Source organism: Babylonia areolata, chromosome 12 (genome assembly GCF_041734735.1).
Source record: "Babylonia areolata isolate BAREFJ2019XMU chromosome 12, ASM4173473v1, whole genome shotgun sequence".
NCBI lineage: Eukaryota > Metazoa > Mollusca > Gastropoda > Neogastropoda > Buccinidae > Babylonia > Babylonia areolata.
The window spans coordinates 2,049,022-2,065,319 of record NC_134887.1 but is presented as its reverse complement, the minus strand read 5'-3'; the positions used below and the strand labels follow the sequence as shown (position 1 = coordinate 2,065,319).

General features: G+C 52.2%; 1 protein-coding gene across 1 annotated transcript in view; it reads right to left on the bottom strand.

The window, feature by feature from the left end:
* The window catches only part of LOC143288314 (NADPH--cytochrome P450 reductase-like), a 51,774-nt gene that overhangs the window by 7,443 nt on the left and 28,033 nt on the right, over window positions 1-16,298 (bottom strand). The window contains exons 11-14 of the mRNA XM_076596668.1: window positions 13,009-13,190; window positions 11,563-11,712; window positions 5,400-5,673; window positions 2,715-2,943 (exon numbers count right to left, since the gene is read on the bottom strand). Of these exons, the coding sequence (XP_076452783.1) occupies window positions 2,715-2,943; window positions 5,400-5,673; window positions 11,563-11,712; window positions 13,009-13,190 (835 nt within the window). The remainder of the gene's footprint in view (window positions 1-2,714; window positions 2,944-5,399; window positions 5,674-11,562; window positions 11,713-13,008; window positions 13,191-16,298) is intronic.

Sequence of the window (16,298 nt, the reverse complement as noted above, 5' to 3'; positions counted from 1 at the left end):
TTTGTGTGTATGTGTGGGTGTGGGTGTGTTTGGGGGTGAGGTGGGTTCTCTTTGTGTGTATGTGTGGGTGTGGGTGTGTTTGGGGGTGAGGTGGGTTCTCTTTGTGTGTATGTGTGGGTGTGGGTGTGCGTGTGTGGTAGGGGGAGTGGTTGTGTTGTTTGTCAGTACAACAAACAGTTAATCTGACAATAAATGGTTTCAGTCAGTCAGTCAGTGGTTGTGTTGTGTGTGTGTGTGTGTGTACGTGAATGTGCTGTGTGTGGGTGTGGGTGTGTGATGTTTAAGTGTGTGTGTGGAGGGGGTGGTGGGGGAAGGTTTGGGCATGTGTGTGTGTGTGTTTTGTGTGTGTGTGTATGTGTGTGTGCATGTGTGTGTGTGTGTGTGTTTTGTGTGTGTTTTGTGTGCCTGTTTGCAACAGAGGTGCATGTGTGAGTGCATTACTGTACACCAACAAAGTGTTGTCTCATTCAACTGTATTTTCATTATACTGGTGGGTGTGTACATGTGCGCATGCATGCGTGCATGCATATGTACATTCATGCATGTGTGTGTGTGTGTGTGTGTGTGTCTGTGTTTATGAGTGCATGTAGGTGTGCATGTGCATGTGGATGTGTTGTGTGTGTGTGTGTGTGTGTGTGTGTGTGTGTTGTATGCAAGTGTGCGCATGTGTATGCATGTTTGTGTGCATGTTTGTGTGTGCATATTGGCCTGTCCAGCCACACCTGACGCTGTAGCAATCACCACCCACACACCCGACACTGTAGCAATCACCACCCACACACCTGATGCTGTAGCAATCATCACCCACACGCCTGATGCTGTAGCAATCACCACCCACACACCTGATGCTGTAGCAATCACCACCCACACGCCTGATGCTGTAGCAATCACCACCCACACACCCGACACTGTAGCAATCACCACCCACACACCTGATGCTGTAGCAATCACCACCCACACACCTGACACTGTAGCAATCACCACCCACACACCCGACGCTGTAGCAATCACCACCCACACACCTGACGCTGTAGCGATCACCACCCACACACCTGATGCTGTAGCAATCACCACCCACACACCTGATGCTGTAGCAATCACCACCCACACACCTGATGCTGTAGCAATCACCACCCACACACCCGACGCTGTAGTAATTGCCACCCACACACCCGACGCTGTAGCAATCACCACCCACACACCCGACGCTGTAGCGATCACCACCCACACACCTGACGCTGTAGCAATCACCACCCACACACCTGACGCTGTAGCGATCACCACCCACCCACAGCACAACTCCACAGTCTGCAGAGAACGGTGACAGGCTGGCTGCACTGCGAGGAATGGCGCTCAAACAATGCATGTGAGTACATACAGCCCAGCGGTTAAAGCACTGGACTTTCAATCTGACGGTCCCAGGTTCGAATCACGGTAACGGTGTCTGGTGGGTAAGAGGTGGAGAATTTTCCTGATCTCCCAGGTCAACGTATGTGTAGGCCTGTTCAGTGCCTGAACCCCCATCGTGTGTATACATACACAGAAGATCAAATACGCACATTAAAGATCCTGTAATCCATGTAAGCGTTCTGTAGGTTATGGAAACAGGAACGTACGCAGCATGCGCACCCCTGAAAACGGAGTATGGCCGCCTACATGGCGGGGGTAAATAAACAAAACGATCATATACGTAAAATGTTACGTGTCTGTATGAGTGTGTGTGTGTGTGTGACTGAAACCTGAATGAATGACGCTGGAAATGTATGATGAGCACCTGGTGGCAGCTGTCAGTCGGTGTGAGGTGGGGAGAGGGGGGGTGTGGGTGTGAGGTGGGGAGAGGGGGTGTGGGTGTGAGGTGGGGAGAGGGGGTGTGGGTGTCACTCTGTGGGTGTGAGGTTGGGAGGGGGTGATGATGGTGATGGTGGTGATGGTGGTGATGATGGTGATGATGATGATGGTGATGATGATGTTGATGATGGTGATGATGATGATGTTGATGATGGTGATGATGATGATGGTGATGATGGTGATGGTGGCGATGATGATGGTGATGATGATGATGGTGATGTTGATGATGGTGATGATGATGATGGTGATGGTGGTGATGATGATGATGATGGTGATGATGATGGCGGTGATGATAATGATGATGATGGTGATGACGATGACAATGATGGTGATGATGATGACGACAATGACGATGATGATGATGTGATGGTAATGGTGATGATGATGGTGACGATGACGATGATGATGATGATGGTGATGATGATGGTGATCACAATGATGATGATAATGGTGATGATGATGATTCTCATCACTATTATCATTTATCATCATTAGTTGTATTCACCTCCTCCTCATCTCGTCAACATCATCAATACTACCATTATCATATTTTTCTTCTTCTTTCTTATCCTCATCATCATCTTCATCATCATCATCATCATCATCATCACCACCACCACCACCATCACCACCACAACACCATCACCACCATCACAACCACCATCATCACCATCACCACCACACCACCACCACCACCACCACAAGACCACCACCACCATCACAAACCCCCATCCCCCCTCCCCAACCCCCTGACCCTCACCACCACCACCTCCCCCACCACACCCTGACCCTGACGGACATCATCACAACACCACTACCATCACCACCACAACACCCCTCCCCACACCCCCCTGAGGGAGACGTACCCACAGATGTAGAGGTGTCCGTTGTTCTGCAGAGCGTTCCAGGTGTGTTCTGCCTGTTGCTGGAGGAGGTGCTGGACATAGACCTTGTGGGTCTGGTCCCGGGAGAAGGCGGTGTGGAGGTGGGTCAGGGAGCCCCGCTCCTCGTACTGCCGCAGCTCGTCCTCGTAGATGAAGTCCTGCGCCCGGTGCCGGCACCCAAAGTACAGCGTCGTGTCCCCCACCTCCTTGCCTGTCGTCACCACCACCATCGGCATTGTCATTGTCATCACTGTTGTCATCAGCATCATCATCAGCAGCAGCAGCAGCAGCAGCATCAAAGTCATCATTATTACCGCCGTCGTCACCACCACCACCACCACCACCATCACCATCATCATGAGCTGCAGCAGCACCACCATCATCACCAGCAGCAGAATGATCATCTCCATCATCATTACCAACCATCACCATCATCACCAGCAGCAGAATGATCATCTCCATCATCATTACCAACCATCACCATCATCACCAGCAGCAGAATGATCATCTCCATCATCATTACCAACCATCACCATCATCACCAGCAGCAGAATGATCATCTCCATCATCGTTACCAACCATCACCATCATCACCAGCAGCAGAATGATCATCTCCATCATCGTAACCAACCATCACCATCATCACCAGCAGCAGAATGATCATCTCCATCATCGTAACCAACCATCACCATCATCACCAGCAGCAGAATGATCATCTCCATCATCGTAACCAACCATCACCATCATCACCAGCAGCAGAATGATCATCTCCATCATCGTTACCAACCATCACCATCATCACCAGCAGCAGAATGATCATCTCCATCATCGTTACCAACCATCACCATCATCACCAGCAGCAGAATGATCATCTCCATCATCGTTACCAACCATCACCATCATCACCAGCAGCAGAATGATCATCTCCATCATCATTACCAACCATCACCATCATCACCAGCAGCAGAATGATCATCTCCATCATCATTACCAACCATCACCATCATCACCAGCAGCAGAATGATCATCTCCATCATCGTTACCAACCATCACCATCATCACCAGCAGCAGAATGATCATCTCCATCATCGTTACCAACCATCACCATCATCACCAGCAGCAGAATGATCATCTCCATCATCGTTACCAACCATCACCATCATCACCAGCAGCAGAATGATCATCTCCATCATCGTTACCAACCATCACCATCATCACCAGCAGCAGAATGATCATCTCCATCATCGTTACCAACCATCACCATCATCACCAGCAGCAGAATGATCATCTCCATCATCGTTACCAACCATCACCATCATCACCAGCAGCAGAATGATCATCTCCATCATCGTTACCAACCATCACCATCATCACCAGCAGCAGAATGATCATCTCCATCATCGTTACCAACCATCACCATCATCACCAGCAGCAGAATGATCATCTCCATCATCGTTACCAACCATCACCATCATCACCAGCAGCAGAATGATCATCTCCATCATCGTTACCAACCATCACCATCATCACCAGCAGCAGAATGATCATCTCCATCATCGTTACCAACCATCACCATCATCACCAGCAGCAGAATGATCATCTCCATCATCGTTACCAACCATCACCATCATCACCAGCAGCAGAATGATCATCTCCATCATCGTTACCAACCATCACCATCATCACCAGCAGCAGAATGATCATCTCCATCATCGTTACCAACCATCACCATCATCACCAGCAGCAGAATGATCATCTCCATCATCATTACCAACCATCACCATCATCACCAGCAGCAGAATGATCATCTCCATCATCATTACCAACCATCACCATCATCACCAGCAGCAGAATGATCATCTCCATCATCATTACCAACCATCACCATCATCACCAGCAGCAGAATGATCATCTCCATCATCGTTACCAACCATCACCATCATCACCAGCAGCAGAATGATCATCTCCATCATCGTTACCAACCATCACCATCATCACCAGCAGCAGAATGATCATCTCCATCATCATTACCAACCATCACCATCATCACCAGCAGCAGAATGATCATCTCCATCATCATTACCAACCATCACCATCATCACCAGCAGCAGAATGATCATCTCCATCATCGTTACCAACCATCACCATCATCACCAGCAGCAGAATGATCATCTCCATCATCATTACCAACCATCACCATCATCACCAGCAGCAGAATGATCATCTCCATCATCATTACCAACCATCACCATCATCACCAGCAGCAGAATGATCATCTCCATCATCATTACCAACCATCACCATCACCACCAGCAGACGTGCTGTGGCGTTCATGGATTTGTCTGACCGGAGTGACGCCTCCTTGAGAGAAAGAAAGTGAAAGAGAAAAGTGAAAGTGAAAGAGAAAGTGAAAGTGAGAGAGAAAGTGAAAGTGAGAGAGAGAAAGTGAAAGTGAGAAAGTGAAAGTGACAGTGAATGTGAAAGAAAGTGAAAGTGCGAGAGAAAGTGAAAGTGAGAGAGTGAAAGTGAGAGAGAAAGTGAAAGTGAGGGAGAAAGTGAAAGTGAAAGTGAGAGAGTGAAAGTGAGAGAGAAAGTGAAAGTGAAATTGCGAGAGTGAAAGTGAGAGAGTGAAAGTGAGACAGAAAGTGAAAGTGAAAGTAAACTGACCTTCTCTGCGTAGGAAGTCTCTCTCCTGCAGGAAGCCCCTGAAGGGGGCCAGTCCGGTGCCGGGGCCGATCATGATGACAGGGGTGGCCGCTTTGAAGGGCAGCCGGAAGGCTGACTTGCGCACGTAAATCGGCACACGGGGCCTTGGCCCGTTGTCTGGCCGCCCCGGCCGCTTGGCCTTCAGCCAGGAGGTGGCCACGCCCTTCACTGGCCGCCCTGGCCGCGTCGTGTACTCCACCAGCACGGCGGTGATGCTGATGGTCTCTGGCTGCACCTGACCGTCACAAAGAACGGTGGTAGAATGGTTAGAGCGCTGGATTCTCGCCCAACTTTCCTGAGTTCGATCCCCCCCTCCCCGCCCCATGGCTGCCTCAGTGCTGGGTAAAGGGTGGAGACTTTTCCAATCTCCCCGGTCAACATATGTGCACACCTGCTAGTGCCTGAATCCCCTTCGTGTGTGTACGCACGCAGAAGATCAAACACTCGCGTTGAAGATCCTGTGATCCATGTCAGCATTCAGAGGTGGGTTATGGAAGCCCAGCATGCACATCCCTGAAAGCGGAGTATGGCTGCCTACCTAGGGTAAATAAACACCCATACACATCAAATGTTACGTCAGTAAAAAGTGTGAATGCGCGACTGAAACCTGACTGAATGACATTGGAAACGAATGATGAGCACCCAATGGCAGCTGTCAGTCGGTAGGCAGGTAGGCAGCCTGTTGTGGACATGACTCCACGTTTGTGAAGCATCTACAGTTTGGTCTCTGACCGAAGACAGGCGCTAAATAAGCATCCACTTCAAATCTCAAAAAAATCTTTTTTTTCTTTTTTATTTGGTGAATTGTATTTGTATTTCTTTTTTTATCACAACAGATTTCTCTGTGTGAAATTCGAGCTGCTCTCCCCAGGGAGAGCGCGTCGCCATACTACAGCGCCACCCATTTTTTTGTATTTTTTCCTGTGTGCAGTTTTATTTGTTTTTCCTATTAAAGTGGATTTTTCTACATAATTTTGCCAGGAACAACCCTTTTGTTGCCGTGGGTTCTTTTACGTGCGCTAAGTGCATGCTGCACACAGGACCTCGGTTTATTGTCTCATCCGAATGACTAGCGTCCAGACCACCACTAAAGGTCTAGTGGAGGGGGATAAAATTTCGGGGGCTGTGCCGTGATTCGAACCAGCGCACTCAGATTCTCTCGCTTCCTAGGCGGACGCGTTACCTCTAGGCCATGACTCCACTGATTGAAGGGTGGAGGAGAAAAATGCGGCTTTGCTTTGGGGGAGGAACAGCTGGATGGGGTGGGGTGCAGAATCAGTTAGGCACAAGAACTTGTGACCCAGTGTTGACCAGTGATGAGGGTTCCCAGCTGTGGACGAGCACTGTGGCGCTGTGTCCTGGGACAAGGGGCTTTACCTCCTCCTGACTGTCCTCACTCCACCCAGGCCCGATGTGGACGGGACCGGACTTCAGCTGGGGAAAGCTTAAAGCAGCAGGAGGATTAATAATAATAATAATAATAATAATAATTATGGTATTTATAAGGCTAAAAATCTTGATGAAATCAACTCAAAGCACACACACACAAAAAAAGATCTGCACACACACACATGCTGTGGGCCATATGGCTCTAAACACAACTAATTCAAAAGGAAGTATTATGTACAAATATTGCTGTATGCACCCACCCACCCACACACACACACACCTACATTCATGTCCGATGGCTATTCATGTAAGCACAAGCACACACACATACAAACACACACGCGTGCACACACACACACACACACACCAGTACACACACACACCAGTACACACACACACACACACATTTCAAGGCCTGCTGTACGGCTACATGAAACTGTCAAAAGAGAAGAAAAACGGAAAAAGAGTTATATACAAATATCTACATCTCAGTTTCCCACACCGAGTAGGTACAGGCTGCAGTGGGAGTAGTAGGGATCGTGGAGAGGACTATTAGGAAGAAGAAAAGAGGTGAGTTTTAACAGCAGTCTTCAAAGAAGAGAAAGCAGGCAGCTGACGGACTGAGAGTGGAAGTTTGTTCCAGGAGAGTGGGCCACAACCAGAGAAGATTGGCTCCACTTTCCTAACGCCCAGCCCTGGACACGGTGGATATCAGGCCAGTCCTCCAATGCTGATTGAACACTGTGGGACCTCCAACCTTTTAAGCAGGCATTCGCAAAAAGAGTTGTTGTTGTTGTTGTTGTTGCTTTTCTTTTTATTTGTTGGTGGGGATGCATTTTTTCGGTGGATGGGAGAGGGAGAGGGAGGTGGGGAGACTTTTGACACCTTGACATTCCACACCCACTGGGTGACACCCACACCCCCCCTCTCCCCACCTCACACACACAGAGTGACACCCCCCTCCCCCCTCACACACACAGAGTGACACCCCCCTCCCCCCTCACACACACACAGAGTGACACCTCCCTCCCCCCTCACACACACACAGTGACACCTCCCTCCCCCCTCACACACACACAGAGTGACACCTCCCTCCCCCCTCACACACACACAGTGACACCTCCCTCCCCCCTCACACACACACAGTGACACCCACACCTCCCTCACACACACACAGAGTGACACCCACACCTCACTCCCCCCTCACACACACACAGTGACACCTCCCTCCCCCCTCACACACACACAGTGACACCTCCCTCCCCCCTCACACACACACAGTGACACCCCCCCTCCCCCCTCACACACACAGTGACTCCCCCCTCCCCCCTCACACACAGAGTGACACCTCCCTCCCCCCTCACACACACACAGTGACACCTCCCTCCCCCCTCACACACACAGTGACACCTCCCTCCCCCCTCACACACACAGAGTGACACCTCCCTCCCCCCTCACACACAGTGACACCTCCCTCCCCCCTCACACACACACAGAGTGACACCTCCCTCCCCCCTCACACACAGTGACACCTCCCTCCCCCCTCACACACACACAGAGTGACACCTCCCTCCCCCCTCACACACACAGTGACACCTCCCTCCCCCCTCACACACACAGTGACACCTCCCTCCCCCCTCACACACACACAGTGACACCTCCCTCCCCCCTCACACACACACAGAGTGACACCTCCCTCCCCCCTCACACACACACAGAGTGACACCTCCCTCCCCCCTCACACACACAGTGACACCTCCCTCCCCCCTCACACACACAGTGACACCTCCCTCCCCCCTCACACACACACAGTGACACCTCCCTCCCCCCTCACACACACACAGAGTGACACCTCCCTCCCCCCTCACACACACACAGTGACACCTCCCTCCCCCCTCACACACACAGAGTGACACCTCCCTCCCCCCTCACACACACACAGAGTGACACCTCCCTCCCCCCTCACACACACAGTGACACCTCCCTCCCCCCTCACACACACAGTGACACCTCCCTCCCCCCTCACACACACAGTGACACCTCCCTCCCCCCTCACACACACACAGAGTGACACCTCCCTCCCCCCTCACACACACACAGTGACACCTCCCTCCCCCCTCACACACACAGAGTGACACCTCCCTCCCCCCTCACACACACAGAGTGACACCTCCCTCCCGCCTCACACACACAGAGTGACACCCCCCTCCCCCCTCACACACACACAGAGTGACACCTCCCTCCCCCCTCACACACACAGAGTGACACCTCCCTCCCCCCTCACACACACAGAGTGACACCTCCCTCCCCCCTCACACACACAGTGACACCTCCCTCCCCCCTCACACACACACAGTGACACCTCCCTCCCCCCTCACACACACACAGTGACACCTCCCTCCCCCCTCACACACACACAGTGACACCTCCCTCCCCCCTCACACACACACAGTGACACCTCCCTCCCCCCTCACACACACACAGTGACACCTCCCTCCCCCCTCACACACACAGAGTGACACCTCCCTCCCCCCCTCACACACACAGTGACACCTCCCTCCCCCCTCACACACACACAGTGACACCTCCCTCCCCCCTCACACACACACAGTGACACCTCCCTCCCCCCTCACACACACACAGTGACACCTCCCTCCCCCCTCACACACACAGAGTGACACCTCCCTCCCCCCTCACACACACACAGAGTGACACCTCCCTCCCCCCTCACACACACAGTGACACCTCCCTCCCCCCCTCACACACACAGAGTGACACCTCCCTCCCCCCCTCACACACACACAGAGTGACACCTCCCTCCCCCCTCACACACACAGTGACACCTCCCTCCCCCCTCACACACACAGAGTGACACCTCCCTCCCCCCTCACACACAGTGACACCTCCCTCCCCCCTCACACACACACAGAGTGACACCTCCCTCCCCCCTCACACACACACAGAGTGACACCTCCCTCCCCCCTCACACACACAGTGACACCTCCCTCCCCCCTCACACACACAGAGTGACACCTCCCTCCCCCCTCACACACACAGAGTGACACCTCCCTCCCCCCTCACACACACACAGTGACACCTCCCTCCCCCCTCACACACACAGAGTGACACCTCCCTCCCCCCTCACACACAGTGACACCTCCCTCCCCCCTCACACACACAGAGTGACACCTCCCTCCCCCCTCACACACACAGAGTGACACCTCCCTCCCCCCTCACACACACAGAGTGACACCTCCCTCCCCCCTCACACACACAGAGTGACACCTCCCTCCCCCCTCACACACACAGAGTGACACCTCCCTCCCCCCTCACACACACACAGTGACACCTCCCTCCCCCCTCACACACACACAGTGACACCTCCCTCCCCCCTCACACACACACAGTGACACCTCCCTCCCCCCTCACACACACACAGTGACACCTCCCTCCCCCCTCACACACACAGAGTGACACCTCCCTCCCCTCACACACACAGAGTGACACCTCCCTCCCCTCACACACACAGAGTGACACCTCCCTCCCCTCACACACACAGAGTGACACCTCCCTCCCCCCTCACACACAGTGACACCTCCCTCCCCCCTCACACACACACAGTGACACCTCCCTCCCCCCTCACACACACACAGTGACACCTCCCTCCCCCCTCACACACACACAGAGTGACACCTCCCTCCCCCCTCACACACACACAGTGACACCTCCCTCCCCCCTCACACACACACACAGTGACACCTCCCTCCCCCCTCACACACACAGAGTGACACCTCCCTCCCCCCTCACACACACACAGTGACACCTCCCTCCCCCCTCACACACACAGAGTGACACCTCCCTCCCCTCACACACACAGAGTGACACCTCCCTCCCCCCTCACACACAGTGACACCTCCCTCCCCCCTCACACACACACAGTGACACCTCCCTCCCCCCTCACACACACACAGTGACACCTCCCTCCCCCCTCACACACACAGAGTGACACCTCCCTCCCCCCTCACACACACACAGTGACACCTCCCTCCCCCCTCACACACACAGAGTGACACCTCCCTCCCCCCTCACACACACACAGTGACACCTCCCTCCCCCCTCACACACACACAGTGACACCTCCCTCCCCCCTCACACACACAGAGTGACACCTCCCTCCCCCCTCACACACACAGAGTGACACCCCCCTCCCCCCTCACACACACAGAGTGACACCTCCCTCCCCCCTCACACACACACAGAGTGACACCTCCCTCCCCCCTCACACACACACAGTGACACCTCCCTCCCCCCTCACACACACAGAGTGACACCTCCCTCCCCCCTCACACACACAGAGTGACACCTCCCTCCCCCCTCACACACACAGAGTGACACCCCCCTCCCCCCTCACACACACAGAGTGACACCTCCCTCCCCCCTCACACACACAGAGTGACACCTCCCTCCCCCCTCACACACACAGAGTGACACCTCCCTCCCCCCTCACACACACAGAGTGACACCTCCCTCCCCCCTCACACACACAGAGTGACACCTCCCTCCCCCCCTCACACACACAGAGTGACACCTCCCTCCCCCCTCACACACACAGAGTGACACCTCCCTCCCCCCTCACACACACAGTGACACCCACATCCCCCTCCCCACCACACACCCACAGTGACACCCCCCCAACCCCCCCCCTGCCCCCCCCCCCCCCTCACACCACAGCCACCTTGGGAGAGGAGGAGATGGAGTAGAGGCGGGCCTGTAGCCGTGGCAACAGCTCCAGGATGTGGTCGAGGGGGGGGTGGAGGGAGGGAAGGTCCTGTAAGATGGCCAGGATGTTGCGATGGTCCTTCACCACCCAGTCCAGGTACCGGGCCTGTCAACACATCTTCACACGTTAAACATATCATGCTGCAGTGTCTCTACCAGCTCTGTCAACACATCTTCACACGTTAAACATATCATGCTGCAGTGTCCTGACACTTTGAACACATCTTCACACGTTAAACATATCATGCTGCAGTGTCCTGACACTTTGAACACATCTTCACACGTTAAACATATCATGCTGCAGTGTCCTGACACTTTGAACACATCTTCACACGTTCTTCTTCGTGCAGTAGATAGTTGTGATTGTAGTGGACGTAATAATGCAGTTTAAATAATGTTTTTTGTGTGTTTTATTACATCTCAATTATTCTTTTATTTCGGCAGTAAAGACAACGTTGCCATCTCCTTCAAACACATCGCAACACATGGTAGATCTCTAGATCTGCACAAACAAGTCTACAACAGGCTGAAGGAAACTATCAATTCAATTTTTCTTTTATGTTCATTCCAGTTAATTCAGCGTCCACTTTAGAATATTTATATGCAGTAAACACGTCGATGGTGTGGTTAGTATCACTGTGTGTGTTCTGTCCAGAATTTGTATTTCTTTCCTTTTAATTGTGAACAAGAAACACAAGGTCATGTTGTCTTCAAAAACAACCTACCTTCTAGTCGGTCAAACTCAGTGGAAAGTGGTTTTTAGGATTTTCGGATTTCAGAACACATCTCAACGAAATAAACCATTACTAATTTGAAAATATGACTTAATTCCAGAGTCTTACAACCTGTTATTGGTATGACTGTGAATTTTTTTTTCATACTATGTTTAAGCCAAATTTGGTATTGGCAGACAAAGTATTTCCAGAGAAAATGGCAATGTCAAAGTTTACCGCAAACACACACACACACACACACACACAACCGAACACCGGGTTAAAACATAGACTCACTTTGTTTACACAAGTGAGTCAAAAAACCACCCAGACAACCATGTGTTTATTCATCTGTGTGCTAGCTGAACAGGTAGCATAAGCAGCATTGACTTGAAGTTGTGTACCTTGTAAGTGGACAGAGTCAGCACTCTTTATTATTTTGTTCATCATTAACACTTTTCTCCTGGCCTCAGTGTTTATTCATTATCACGCAAACACACACACAAACACACACACACACACCCCTACACACAAGCCCCCCCCCACCCCCCCACCTCCCACACACACACATACACACCTACCCACCCACCCACAAACATAAACACACACACCCACCCACACAAACACACACTCCCACCACCCCCAGACCCTCTCCTCCACCCCCCAGCCGCCATCCCCCCCCAGGTGACCTTTCCGTCCTCAGTGGCCTGAGTCATGTGGATGAGGAACTCCTTGTCCTGGGGGTCAGCAGCGTACTCTGCCAGCTCCCTCAGCACGTGGGTACGGGGCGGGGTCTGCAGGTCCACGTAGTGACTCAGGGCCGTGCGGTACGAACACGGGCACGGGAACGGGTGCCGCTTGCTGGCCTCCTCTGCACACACACAGGTTCAAAGGTTCAGGCCTTCATGGTTCAAGGTCGCTTGCTGGCCTCCTCTGCACACACACAGGTTCAAAGGTTCAGGCCTTCATGGTTCAAGGTCGCTTACTGGCCTCCTCTGCACACGCACAGGTTCAAAGGTTCAAGCCTTCATGGTTCAAGGTCGCTTGCTGGCCTCCTTTGCACGCACAGGTTAAAGGCTCAAGGTTCAAGGTCACTTGCGGCTTCCTCTTCCAACACAGGTCCAAGGCCTCTTGCTGGCTTCTTCTGCCCACACAGGTTAAAGGTTAAAAGTTCAAGGTCTCCTGCTGGCTTCTTCTGCCCACACAGGTTCAAGGTTCAAGGCCTCTTGCTGGCTTCCTTTGCAGACGCAGGTTAAAAGTTCAAGCTTCAAGGTTCAAGGTCTCCTGCTGAGTTCCTCTGCCAACACGGGTTTAACCCTGGGGACATTACAGCCTGGGCAGCCAGTTTTACCTTCACACTGACCCCTGTGTCAACACAGCCAGAAAATGTACTGCAAGCCGCCAGTTTTACCTTCACACTGACCCCTGTGTCAACACAGCCAGAAAATGTACCGCAAGCCGCCAGTTTTACCTTCACACTGACCGCTGTGTCAACACAGCCAGAAAATGTACTGAAAGCCGCCAGTTTTACCTTCACACTGACCGCTGTGTCAACACAGCCAGAAAATGTACTGAAAGCCGCCAGTTTTACCTTCACACTGACCGCTGTGTCAACACAGCCAGAAAATGTACTGAAAGCCGCCAGTTTTACCTTCACACTGACCCTGTGTCAACACAGCCAGAAAATGTACTGAAAGCCGCCAGTTTTACCTTCACACTGACCGCTGTGTCAACACAGCCAGAAAATGTACTGAAAGCCGCCAGTTTTACCTTCACACTGACCGCTGTGTCAACACAGCCAGAAAATGTACTGCAAGCCGCCAGTTTTACCTTCACACTGACCGCTGTGTCAACACAGCCAGAAAATGTACTGAAAGCCGCCAGTTTTACCTTCACACTGACCGCTGTGTCAACACAGCCAGAAAATGTACTGCAAGCCGCCAGTTTTACCTTCACACTGACCCCTGTGTCAACACAGCCAGAAAATGTACTGAAAGCCGCCAGTTTTACCTTCACACTGACCCTGTGTCAACACAGCCAGAAAATGTACTGAAAGCCGCCAGTTTTACCTTCACACTGACCCTGTGTCAACACAGCTGGCCAGAAAATGTACCGCAAGCCGCCAGTTTTACCTTCACACTCACCCCTGTGTCAACACAGCTGGCCAGAAAATGTACCGCAAGCCGCCAGTTTTACCTTCACACTGACCCTGTGTCAACACAGCCAGAAAATGTACTGAAAGCCGCCAGTTTTACCTTCACACTGACCCCTGTGTCAACACAGCCAGAAAATGTACCTTAAGCCGCCAGTTTTACCTTCACACTGACCCTGTGTCAACACAGCTGGCCAGAAAATGTACTGAAAGCCGCCAGTTTTACCTTCACACTGACCCTGTGTCAACACAGCCAGAAAATGTACTGAAAGCCGCCAGTTTTACCTTCACACTGACCCTGTGTCAACACAGCTGGCCAGAAAATGTACTGAAAGCCGCCAGTTTTACCTTCACACTAACCCCTGTGTCAACACAGCCAGAAAATGTACTGCAAGCCGCCAGTTTTACCTTCACACTGACCGCTGTGTCAACACAGCCAGAAAATGTACTGAAAGCCACCAGTTTTACCTTCACACTGACCGCTGTGTCAACACAGCTGGCCAGAAAATGTACTGAAAGCCCCCAGACCCTAAGATCTGTGTATCACTCCTCCGTTTCAACATCACTGGGACACTTCAACCTTGTCCTCACTCCACCCAGGTGTGAACGGGTACCTGACTAGGATGTGGGGAGGGGGGGGGTTAAAATGACGGAAGGCGGCCTGGTTTGGTTGTTCTGCCTCTTTGTCTGCTAACTGAAGTATGGTACTGTATGGTGGTGCGTTGTGTTGCTGTGTAGCGTTGCGTTGTGTCTGTGTGTTGTGTTCATTGCTCTTCGTTGTGTTGTGTTGTGCTGTGGTGTGTAGTGTGGCGTTGCGCTGCGCTGCGCTGCGTTGCGTTGTGGTGTGGTGTGTTGTCTGTGGTGTGTAGTGTTGTGTTGTGTTGCGTTGTGTTGTGCTGTGCTGTGGTGTGCTGTGGTGTGTTGTGCTGCGGTGTGTAGTGTAGTGTTGTGTTGTGTTGTGCTGTGCTGTGTTGTGTTGTGTTGCATTGTGCTGTGGTGTGTAGTGGGGGGGTGGGGAGTGCAGGGTGTGAGGGGGTGGGGGGGGGAGTGCTCTGCCACAGTGCAGCACCACGCTCAGTTTATCTGTTTTGTTTTTGTTTTTTTCTGTTTGCAAGTGTCTTCATTTGACCTAAAATGGATTTTTGTCTGTGTGGGGAGGGGGCAGGGGCAGACTTTTGCCAGGAACAACCTTTTTGTTGCCTTGTTGTTGTTTTTACGTGTGTTAAGTGCATGCTCCACATGGGACCTGTGTTTTTCGGCTCACCCGAAAGACAAGTACCCAGACCACCATGGCCGCTCAAAGCCTAGTTGAGTGGGGACTGGAACTCCTGGTCCTTCACGGGACTCAAACTTGTGGACGGTGGCTTCCACCGGGCCACGGGTCTCCACTAGTGAGGGGTGTTTTTGTAAGGGGTACGTCATGGTGTGTGGAAGTGCAATGGTCATATTTCACCCCTCTCCTGCCTCAGGCCTAAGTGCAATGGTTATTTCACCCCTCTCCTACCTCAGGCCTGGAGTGCAATGGTCATATTTCACCCCTCTCCTGCCTGGAGTGCAATGATTATTTCACCCCTCTCCTGCCTGGAATGCAATGGTTATTTCACCCCTCTCCTGCCTGGAATGCAATGGTTCTATTTCACCCCTCTCCTGCCTGGAATGCAATGGTTATTTCACCCCTCTCCTGCCTGGAATGCAATGGTTCTATTTCACCCCTCTCCTACCTCAGGCCTGGAGTACAATTGTTATTTCACCCCTCTCCTACATGGAGTGCAATGGTTCTATTTCACCCCTCTCCTACCTCAGGCCTGGAGTGCAATGGTCATATTT